Raw genomic sequence first — 12,253 nt, 5'->3', positions numbered from 1 at the left:
CTTTTCCAATTTTAGAAAGGGACGGTATAACATCGGTTTGGGAAGGAGTAGTACTCACTCAAGACGTACAAATTACATCGGCTCATATTGGTTGTATTGTGTGGTATTGTTGTGGTTTTTGTGTCTTTTGCAACCATAGGCAAATGAACATTCCATCTGATGTGTTGGTGGGTGCTTTTAAAAATGGCATACAGCAAGATAACCCATAATAAGCAGATGGTGTATAGGGTGTTTTTCGCTGGTTGATAACGCAGTCAGGTGGAGTTGTTTTTCGCTGGATGATAACACAGTCAGGTGGAGTTTAAATGACAAATTAATTATTTTATGTCATGATGTACACAAATACGTACGCAGTGTCACCAGCTTAATTAAAGAGCGCCACCATATTGACATTACAGAGTGCGAAACCAATCTTTCAAACAATCATATACATTTGCGCGAATGATTGCATTCTGTTTGCCCAAGTGGCTTGTCTGCTGCCACAAACAGTTTCAATGACTGAACAAAATCTACCCTACCTGATTTCCATACACGAATATCTCATGCTCCGTTGGATGAAGACACATCGCTTGACTGTGAGCAGGATGGAAGGTTCCTGGGAGCTGGAAGGGTGGGTAGTGAGAGCGGTTGCTTGCGTTACCATCCAGAAGCTGGCTAGCACTGAAGGTTCTTACCGACTTGGAAGCCTGTTTAATAATAATTAATAATAATACAAACTTATAAAGCGCATTTTCTGATTCAAGAAATAACTAAATACACTACAGTTCTCTTTTTGACTCTTAGTCTCTAAACAAACTACATGTTCATGAAACTTTCAGCCAATAAGAGGTCTTCCTTCCAGCTCATCTGTGAGGGCACTGTTTACACTTGAAACCAAAGATGCTCTTACACTGTGGGAAAATTGTTCCCTTTGTCTTTGGTGCCAAGTTTGGACTTTTGTGATTTCCCTAGTGACCGAACTCTAAAATTATGATCTGGGCCCCAAATTCATAGAGCTGCTTAGGCAGCAAATATTGCTAAGCAAATTTCTGCAAAGCATTAATACGCAGGAAACCAGTCACAAATCATACATATCAAATGTTATTTTGGCTGGTAACCTTACTCTGGTCTGCATAATGTTGTTATGCTTTAATAGCTACTGTCATGCTTAAGCAGCTCTATGAAATTGGGGCCCTTATAACAGGATCTCAGTACAGCTTAGTAACAGTGGGGACTTTTTGTTGCAGATTGGATTCTACAGTGAGTAATGTCAGGAAGTGATGAAACAAGGTTGCCAATTAGGAGTTTTTAAGGCTTGGAAAATCCCAGGTGCTTGCTGCCGCCAGTAATTAAAGCTAATGTGGCTTGCCAAGACCCAGATGGCCAGCTGGGGGTGCCTTGGATGCGAGTCAAACGAGTATCGTTAGCTTCAAGGATGATGTAGGAATCGAGTAAGAGATGACACAAATAATTAGATTTCAATGGAAACAGTCGGGAAAATGATGTTTAAAAAAGTGCGGAGAACAAACTAAGGCAATGATATTTTGTCACCTGGAAAAAGAAATAACTTTTATTGAGACTACAGAATTAGCTGTTGCAAACTGCCAGCCAATAGGACCTGCACTGTATGGTATAAATGCAAAGCGTAGTTTACAGCCCGACATTTCAACCCTATCAGAGTGTTTCTCAAAGGCTGGTCAGGTTGGTGTAGTGGTGTGTTGCCTCGCCATCGACATAGGACCCTGGTTCGAATCACACTGGGGGCACTATGTGGAATGGGTTTTCAGCCCCAACTTGACTGCACAGGTTTTACCCTCAAACAACGGTTCTTGGCTAGTATAGTGAATAGGTTTGATTTTCTGGCTTCACGTCTAGAATCAATAAATGAACTGACAAATGGAGGAAGGCTTACTCTATTTAGCAGCCAGCTTACAGACGGCTTTCGACTGATAATAAAAGGGAGATAAACTGTCTCCAGTCCGAGGCAAATTGAATGGCACCTAATAGGAACAGCAATTGGTCGTTGTTGCTTCCTCTTACATCAAGCTGGCACCGTCTGCCCTACTAACCAAAGACTCAGGATGCTCTAGAGGTCAGTTTATGGAATGATTAAGAACCCAAGAAATGATTGGTCACTTTGATGGCTAGTTTTAGGGTACTCAAAGTTTTTAAAGAGAATTTTCCAAGTTTGTGCTAAGTAGGATTTGAAACTTTGCATGGTGGGAGTATAATCAGGTGAGATTTGCGCTAACACCATCAAGTGGAAATCTCTTGTGGGCGAGTGTTGGTTGTGAAAATAACCAGTGGTTGACAACTTAACGTTTCAATCAGTATGCTCTGATTATCTTCAGCAAGTTTGTGCTGTTGTTGCCTATCTCCTAACAACGTGTGGCAATCATGGGGCATTCAATTATTCTTGTGGTCAAGCATAAGCCATTGGAATATTGTGTGTTCCTGTTTTGCTCACTTGGCCCAATGTGTCAGTTTGGTTTGAGGTGCCGGTTTGGGCCTGATGAGTTGGTACTGTGCTTTTAAAACAGGTTTGACAACTTGTTGTTTGTCTGAATCCACTTACTAGGGGTTACAAAGGGGCATACAGAAATAAAAATAGAGGTAGCATGATAATAACATGGTGCAACCATATTAATTTCAAATCTGTTTTTTAGTGTGACATTAGTAAGAATAAATGTAGAACTTAGACAGGTTTGGAGCCGGAAGTTTCCAAAGCCTTCACATAAAGCATGTGACATAATGTCTTACCAACAGGATTGCGACACATTTGTCTAAAAATATTACCATTTATGACTCAAATTTGTGACAAAAATTAAAAGAGAGGATGTACCTACGATGATTTAGTAATAGCTGAGAACATCCAGCAGTAAAAATAATCCAGGATCTTGCATCGGCTTCAAAAAATGCCCCGAATTAAAAACCTTAACAACATAATCACCCTGGTCAGGGAGGTACTAAGATAAGAATGGAGCAATAGGTTAAGGTCAGTTCATTTTAGGTTTAATCTTTAAAATATCACACTTACAAACAGTGAAGCATAATTCCTTAAGGGTTTCGTAATGACTAAAAAAAATAAATGAACATAAAAAAAAAACTAAATGGTGAGAATCACTGCAGCTGTTGATAGTATAATCTGTTTTGGAAAAAGATTCCCTTCAAAGTTATATGGTTTAAATACTTCTTCACCCCCCCCCCCCCCAAAAAAAAAAAAAAAAAAACTTTTGAATCTTATAAACTATTCATGATAGTTTCTCAGATTTCTGAAGGTTGGTGTGCGTTGATGGATGCTGCAGCCAAAGATGAGGTTGGAACACGCTGTCATTATTCTAAACAAGTATGGATTCATTCAATGATCATACCTTCAAATATAAAACTGCAGATTTTAGTATTTTAAGACACTCAAATGGCTTTTTTTTTTAAACTTTTGATCAGCCGTTTTTTACTATCACTGGGAGGAAGTATAATCAACTCACTAACCTACAGTGTCCTTGGGATTAATACTGTAATGACATTATCAAAGTACACAGTCATTTAGCAGCTTCATAAATAGGTACATCTCCCAGAGGGAGTAGGGAAAGTAAAGCCAAGGCCCGAAGATGACCATTCACTTTTCTCAGCAATGATTGGTGACAGATTGCGGATGAAAATTACCATAGTCCGACATGGAGAGTTTAACATCAATGCCAATCATTATACAAAGTTATGAGTATACTTCCTTGTATAATGAGGTAGCTCAACAATACATTCCTGTTTTGGTTCTGCATGGTTATCTTCAATTCGTTTCAGTCAAATTAATGAACTAGCCAGCCGGATAACTTGGGACTGAGTTTTGACTGGTCCTCAGGTGTTCTCACTAGTGTTTGGTCAGCGGAACACTGTTAAGGGCATCAAGGGAGAATCTTCAATTCGGTTCAGTCAAATTAATGAACTAGCCAGCCCGATAACTTGGCACTGAGTTTTGACTGGTCCTCAGGTGTATTTACTAGTGTTTGGTCAGCGGAACACTGTTAAGGGCATCAAGGGAGAATCTTCAATTCATTTCAGTCAAATTAATGAACTAGCCAGCCGGATAACTTGGGACTAATAATAAATAATAATAATACAAATCATTTATAACGCGCTATACAAAGAATAGAGCGCCTAACATTAACAAAGGGAGGGCAACACTAGAACAAAAATAAAACCAGACCAATGACAGGCTAATAGAGAAACAAAAAGAGAAGCAAATTAGGACTGAGTTTTGCCTGGTGTTTGGTCAGCAGAACACTGTAAAAGGCATCAAGGGAGAACGCTGCTTAAAGGCACTGCGTGTAAGTCCCTTTAAACCACAAGGTTGTTGCCTTACTATATTGTACCTTATTTTGGTGTAGCGCAACAAAGCTATCAGTATGGTGGTCATAAAGAAGATTCTGAGATTGGCTCAAGATACTGCTTGGTGGTGAGATCGTCCAGTTAGAGTAAGGTGAAGAACTCAGAAAGATCTCCTAAAATTAAATAAGCAATTCATAAAAATCAAGAACAGTCAATTAAATATTTGCATCAACATGACCATAGTGGCCCTGTACATCAATTTAAAGTGGACCTATACAGGCTTCAACAAACATTTGCCCCATAAACTTATCAAAAGTGATTCTAACATATAAAACAAGATTTCATTGTGAGCTTATACCTTCTTACCTTCTCACTGCTCTCATTTCCTATCATTATTACATATGCCTCTGGAAAAAAACGTAAAAAGAACTTGAGTCTCTGATTAAGTTATTTATCATAAATACATTTTTACAGGTTAGTTTGTTAAAAAAAGTTTTGCTTTGAAGTTGCGAGAGATTGCCTCAAGTGTATTCTTCCCCCCAAATAATGATGTACAAAAGAACAGTTTGTGGTAACACCTTATAAATATCTACTTGCTGGGTAGATTATGCTCATTTGAGATCTTGCTATAATACTTGCTGGGTAGATTATGTTCATTTGAGATCTTGCTATAATACTTGCTGGGTAGATTATGTTCATTTGAGATCTTGCTATAAAACACATAGTTCTCCAGAAGATGATCAGAGCATACTGATCGAAATGTCGAGTTAATCCAACGGTTCTTTTCAGAACCACCCCCAACTCATTTAGAGATAGCTATAACATGGTGTTACCGCAAACTCTTCTATATCTTATTTCCACCATGCAAAGTTTCAAATCCTACAAACACATAGTGCTACCACAAACCACCTAAAGATACATTGATACCTCACCATGCATTGCCTCAAATCCTGTACATGTCCCATCCCCTTAAAACAACCAAGTGTAACTTACAGAAGTGCTGATTCACATCATTAATTGAAGATTTGTGATTCACAATTTTTGAAATATTACTTGCATAAAAATGACAGTCTTTTTTGGAGGGAGGGCTGGGGGACTGTATGTCCCTCAGAAGCATCTCTAAATCCCGAGTTGGATGCTGGTTGGGTTGATAACCCCAGTCAGTGTTCCCAATCCCCCCTCCCTCCTCGCCTCCCCTCCCCCTTGTGTGGGTTGGAAGGGAGGGTACAGATATATGTTTGAGTTTTTAACAGTTAGATGAACAGAGCATACTGATCTAAATGTTGAGTTATCAACCAGGGGTCTTCAGAACCAAAACTACTCAACCGCAATAATTTCACCATGCAGTTTCAAATCCTTTGAAGTAAAAATGAAAAAAGAAGCACCACTCACCTTGGTCAGTTGATGATTTGTAGTAGCTATCATGGCAAACTGGCGTATGGACAAGATGGAATGAGGAATATGAGATCGAGTTGTCCAAATCAATCTCACTCCAAGAAACCTGTGCCAAAAAAACCAAAGTTTGCATATAATATAATATAATATACCTGGACCAATAAAAATGTTGCATAATCTACGACCAAGCTCCTCATAAATTTTAACTTCCGCTGTGTTAAGGAAAATACCAAAATTAAGAAGAAAGAGTTTTTTAAAAAAAATGTCAAAATATTTCACGTGTCTTGCAGATAGCAAGCTTTAATTCTTAAGATCTGAAACTCCTTGCAGGAATTGACCAGCCTCCAGCAACCCTCCCCTGACCCCCCCCCCCCCCCCCCCCCCCAAAAAGAAGAAAATCCCTGAAAACCGCAGTACAAAAGCACAATTACCGTCAAAGGCTGGCCACTCACACACAAATCCTATAGGCTTCTGACTCTGCACTTTGACCAATCGTACTTAAAAAGAAGACAATGATAAAACAAATCATAAATCTTGGAGTCAACTTACCTGTCCCTGGGCGAATGTTTCAATTGATGAGGTTGAATCATCCGATAAGTCGTCATTTGGGAGTTGACCAAGGAACAGACCGTGTGTCGTCAGTAGAAGCAAGGATGGATCAGCCGTCAGCACCAGGTCAATTAAGGTTACCTCTCCACAATCTTAAAGAAAAAAATTAGACAATAAATTATAAAAGAGAACATGGATCCTGAGCCATTTATGGCCGTCAGGTTGGTGTAGTGGCATCTTTCCTCACCTTCCATCTCGTAGGGCCCTGGTTCAAACCCCCATTGGGGGCACTACATGTATGTGGATTGGGTTCTCAATCTCCCGTTTTCAAGGGGGGGTGGCACATGCCCACCAAAAATGTTCAAACTTATAGCGATACCAAGTCCCAAAATGTAAGAATTCATACATAGCTCACATGGGATCCTTATAGTGTAAAAGTAGAACCCCCCCACTTCAGCGTGCCCCCTCCCAAAATAAAAAGCTAGACACTCCCCCACTAAAAAGCCCTAGCTCTGCCGTTGTTACTGAAGCCTGACCTATGCTTCTGAAAACACCCAAAAAGCACCTCTTACCACTCAAAGATATCAATTGGCAGAGTTGAGCTGTCACATTGTACCAATGCGTCGAGTTCTCGTCCATTTCAAAGCTTTTTAGTGTTACCCCAATCACAATGCCTTGATACAAAGGAAGGGAAAAAACATATCAATAATCAAGAAACACAATAACATCTGAGAATGTACAAACAAGAAAATTAGAGGGCGCTATACCAGTGTTTAGTTTAACAGGGTCCAAATTGGGGGAGGGTGTGAACTGAAAACAAAACATACTGATTTTTAGTCATTGTGAAATCAGTTGTAGCTTGGTGGGATTCAAACCCATAACCTCATGAGTGCAAGTCCTGCTGTCTACCCATTGCACCACAATGTTGCCTTTACTCAGAACTTGCTGATAAAGGCCCCCCATAACTCTCTGATAACTTAAAGAACAAGGAAGTTCATACTATACCCTGTGCCTCTAATGTTGTGTTATACACAAGTCCAAGAACTGCAATATCAGGCGAGCATGGTGCTGTTGCCAAGTGTAGAGAAGCTGCACTGTCAAGTAACAGACTGGGCTGGGCAACTTCTCCTGCGGCTACCATAGGATCTCCAAGCTTAGTGTTCACAATGGACACTGGTGAGCAAAAACAAAAGTCAGTGTTTTCTGTGATGTATAAGATTTTTTTTAACAGAGAAGATACAAGAGTCTTGAAATGCTGTTTAAAACCTGGTGGGTCGTGTCAATGCGCTAAAGGACAAAGTCATGTTTTAACATTCCATTCCTTAACTGTTTATCTTTGTTCAAATGCATTGAGCACCTCATTGATTGGCGGATCTGTGCACTATAAGAGTCTAATATTAATATCATTAAGTAGGATTACAAACTTTGTATGGTGGAAGTTTAACAAAGAGTTGTTGCAGTTAACAACATGTGAACATCTCTTTTTGACAGGTGTTGGATCTAAAAAGAACCGGTGGTTAATGACTCAAGGAAGTATGCTCTGATTGTCTTCAACTTCAGGAGAAAGCTGGACTCTGTTGCTGGATGCTGCTTATATTCTTAGGTCAGTGGTGAGCGAAATGAAATGAAATACCTTGAGTGAGATCCAGTAATGATGTAGCTGTTTGTAGGAATTGTGTTGAGGTGTCCAGACTCACCTGGGCAGTCCAAGCTTCTGAGCCACTATGCGCTGTAAAGATTTCCTCCTTGGATGAAACAAACTGCCATACCCCTAGTGTGATATTCTAGAGTACAAGGAAGACCCAAAATCAGAGCATGTTGAATTTATCTATATCTGTTCTGTTCTTTAAAAGTTCTTTATACAGTTGGTAATGACTCATAATGGTAAGTACAGCAGCTTTGGATAGTATAATGCATTTTGAGAAACGTTTCACTTCAAAGTACTACGGCTATGTAAAGATATATCACTTTTTCCTTCTTAAAATTTGCAGATTGTGTATTCAATACGGGATTAGTCATCCTACGTGGATGCTCCATCCGGAATTGCAGAGCGTTATCTCAAAAACCTGACAAATGTTTAAAAATAAGATGTTTTTTACAGCTGTAGGATTAAAACAATTAAACTAATCCACATAACAAAGGTATACACCACCTTTAAAGGTAGGGTTATTGATAGTTTTGTTTTCACTGTATTGCTAACTATTGAAACTATAAATAAAGATACTTACCCATGAGTCAAGTGGGAAGTGAAGGGTTCGAATCCAGGTGGTGTTCTTGAGGGTCACACTAGGTGCCAGTCCCATGGAGCTAAAGCCGTGCCCAATGGAACGGGTGTCCATGCTGTTGTGGCCAACATCAGGGGAAATCTCACACAGGAATACCTAATGGAGTGATTATAAGGGAAGGTATGCTTTTGTTAGTCATATAGATAATATAGATAAAAGGTCTTTTTAGAATTGACATGTAATTCTTGACACTGGTAGACCATGGGCACAGAACAGCCCTGTTTGAAGTAAATGAAGGAGGGGGCAGAATTATAAGCAGACTTACAATTTGAGTTGGCTCTATGTAGAATTTTCCATTCAATGAACCATCGTTCTCTCTGTGCGATCCAACTGATAAATGATAACCTGTGTTCAAAGAAAACAAAAGTTTAAACATACCAAACAAATAACATGTTAAGATAATAGGCTCAACCGTTTTTTTTAGTGACCTGCCAGCGAACTTTAAAGGTAGAATGCTAGAGTAAGAGAGTATGAAATTATTATTCTCTACCCAAAATCATTGAAGCAGATATTGTCTTCAAAGTATTGCATGCAATTTGTTGCTGGTAAACAAGGGGGAAAATTCATTGGTGGGATGGTGGGTCAGGTCTTGAAACACTTAGTATTCTGACTAGTAAGATACTGACAAACAGAGAGACTGCCAACTTAGGGCTGGATAGCTTTCTTCTAGAATGCTGGCAAAGGTAATCCAGATGTCGTTGGTTAAAATCCTGCTCTAGTTAATTTTTCTGTGTTCAACCACAAAACTTTAAGAGGATTTTATTTCTCAAAAAATGTAACAATTGTGCTTTATTCTTTTTTCGTTGATGTAATAATAGATCGTGCAAGTTTCATGCATTTTTCTAGAATATTTGGGACCACTTTGGTCGCCCGCTTGAAAAGTGCATTCATAAATGGGTCCCACTAGACTTGCATATCATAAAAGTAGTTCATCAGACAAGCATATTTTTTGCAGCAGAGAATACCGTTATGTACCTGATGTAGTTGTGGTATGGCCTGAGCTTAACACTCTTCCTGAGATTATCAACAGTAGAAAAACTGAACAGTAACAACATCTCAGCATCATAACATCTAAACTTGTCCTGCTCGTACATCAAAGTTATTTGCAATAATGTTTTGCAAGAGTCTGTTCTCTCGGCCAAATCTTGAGTGTAGTTTATGTTCAGTAGCAAACTAGAACCATATACCAGAGTCAGGGCATGTATAGGCTAAGAATACAAACTCATAAAATTTCTTAAACAATTGGTTTGACTTCATGTTTTTTTGGATGACAGGAAAATGAATGAGTTTGGGGGCTGGTTCTGTTTGAACGATCTCAGCAGTGGCTACCCTATGGTCATCTTTTCTTCTCATCGTTAGGAACAAACAAAACTTTGCTTATTATGAAGATATTGCACAACACAAGGAGGAAATCATCCCACCTCCAAAGATATCTGAAATGATAAAATAGTAGTTCAATAGTTTATTTTATTAATAAGATTAGTAGTTGCGCTGACTAGACTTTGGTTCAGTTTAAAGGGTATGTACTTTTTCCTAACAAAAACACAATGTCCACAGAATTTACATTAAACTTTTACAGTTTTAAAATTATGATAGTAGAAAGCTTCCCTTGAAATTTTACTTACTGAGGTGCTGCAGTTTTTGAGAAATGAGTAAAAGTAATAATTTTCGTCTCAGTTTTAGCATGTAATAACGTATTAACCAGTTAGGCCTATGTTATGGTTTAGGTATAATATCATAACTGGTTAAGGGGATTTTGCATGCTAAAATAATTTTGGTCTCATGAGACCAAAACTATTTTGTGACTTGTTTTACTCATTTCTCAAAAACAACATAACCTTAGTCAGTAATATTTGAAGGGAAGCTTTCCACTATCATTATCTTCAAACCCTGTAAGTTTAATGTAAATCTGTGGACATTTTGAAAAAGTAGCCGAATCCTTTAATAGAGCTGCTTTTAAGCATTAGTTGCAATGACCGTAATGTCCATCCTTCTGACCATTGGGAGGATAATAATATGCTCATCGCAAACTACTTTTAAAGCACAAAAAGTAGCCAAAAACAACAAAAATTCAAAATGATCAATACCAGCCTAAGAAGAGTAAGATTACCAGCCAACTATCTATTTTTTAGCAGGGATTGAACACAACACTAGTACCCTGTTGGACGCAAACTTAATTGATACAGAACATTTTAAATTCTCAAGGATTCTTTTAGAAAAACTATAAGGCCAAGTAAAAAAACAAACATGTTTAGCGTCCATGCCCACTTCCTTTTTACAGGCCGCCTCCTTTTTTATTTTATTTTTTATTTTAGTCTGAATGCCTCGACTAAATTGTTTCATTTATGTTTTGTGTATTTCAGCAGTAGAAAAAGCACTGGATATTTAACATTTTAACAAAGAATGGTGGCCATCTCGAAATAAAAAATAAAAAGCCCCTCTTCCTCCTTTTTTTGAAAAACCCGGACGTGAATTATGTTTTTTTTTACTCGCCCTAATGTGGAATATAAAGTTGCGGAAATGACTTTTGATTCGTGATTTGAACTTAATGCGCATGCCAATCCCTGAAAAAGATTTTACAGAAAAAAATTTGCGCAAGGCTTGAAATCTGCGTGGATCTGGTGTGTGGGTTTAATTTGCCTTAGCAAATCTAAATCGGTCCATCAAGTTTGCGTGCTCGGCAGAGGCTGATGATTAATAATGGCATTGGAGAGGCTCATGTGTTCTTGCTCACACGAGTGCCGTGGAAAGGCGAGCATAATTAATGGATTGGTGTATTGCGCCAGGATCAAGTTTGTGCCCAACCTCCCCAATTTTTCTTTGGCAGATTGGACACAACACAACCTCACCTGAGTGAAAGAATACGACCATCCCCTTTTTTCAACTAACATTTTAGTTCTATGTATCCCCCCGCATGTTTTGGGCATTTGTAAGTCCATGGAAAGTCGTACTCTGCTAACTGCTTTATCAATTGCCTGCCATCCAACTCCCCAACCAAAATGGAGGTAGGAAGACCAAGCAATGTAAATGCTAGTTGCGATAACGTAACCCTCCTCCTGGCGGCCGTCGGGAGGAGGGTTACGTTATCGCAACTATGTAAACGCCTGTTCTGTTGTCCTTATTTTTTTCAACCAAAACAAACTAATGGAACGGCTCCTAAGATATCTTAAAGGGAAATATTTCATACAATAACCTGTGGGACATCACTTCTTAGAAAAAAATACTACACAAAATTAACCACCTTACTTACGAAGTTACGTACATGAGTGTCCACGTTCGGAGATTTCTTGGAAAGTTGCTACTTTTACTTTTCTTTGCGATGCGCTTGAAAAGCGCCGCCTTGTGACGTTCTGAAGTAATGTAGTATGGAGAGCCGCCTTAAATCAAAAGCAATAATTATTGGGTAAAGTGGGGTAATCATTGATCGCCATCGATATTAAAATGGGACCAAAGGGTAATAATCTGAATCTGAATAATAAAGATGGCACAGCATCCTTTACATAAAAACATCACAACAATTTTTTGGAGAAGACAAAATAAGAAGAAGTATAAGTTTTAGACGTGGGAGGAGACCCCTGTACTAAATCCACATGCAAGGCTGTGGTCCTCTTACTTGCGAACGGGTGCACATAAATGAAATGAGGGACCACTAGGAGCCAACCTGACTGCTACCCGTAGCACCACTCGAAAATATTATGCAGAGTGCATTTTCGACAGCAAAC

At 38.8% G+C, this 12,253-nt stretch overlaps 1 protein-coding gene across 1 annotated transcript; it reads right to left on the bottom strand.

Moving 5' to 3' along the window:
• Positions 1-509: 509 nt before the first annotated feature.
• On the bottom strand, positions 510-11,823 carry LOC117303290 (cation channel sperm-associated protein subunit beta-like). The gene is made up of 11 exons (XM_033787456.1): positions 11,794-11,823; positions 8,797-8,876; positions 8,475-8,627; positions 7,880-8,030; positions 7,252-7,419; positions 6,819-6,920; positions 6,247-6,398; positions 5,695-5,803; positions 4,669-4,709; positions 4,347-4,475; positions 510-686 (listed from the first exon to the last, which is right to left on the bottom strand). The coding sequence occupies exons 3-11, from the start codon at positions 8,583-8,585 to the stop codon at positions 510-512; spliced, it is 1,140 nt and encodes a 379-aa protein (XP_033643347.1). The 5' UTR covers positions 8,586-8,627; positions 8,797-8,876; positions 11,794-11,823.
• Between the last annotated feature and the right edge of the window lie 430 nt (positions 11,824-12,253).

Source organism: Asterias rubens, chromosome 19 (genome assembly GCF_902459465.1).
Source record: "Asterias rubens chromosome 19, eAstRub1.3, whole genome shotgun sequence".
NCBI classification, from domain to species: Eukaryota; Metazoa; Echinodermata; class Asteroidea; order Forcipulatida; family Asteriidae; genus Asterias; species Asterias rubens.
The sequence above is the reverse complement of the archived record's forward strand: the minus strand, read 5'-3'. Positions and strand labels throughout refer to the sequence as shown.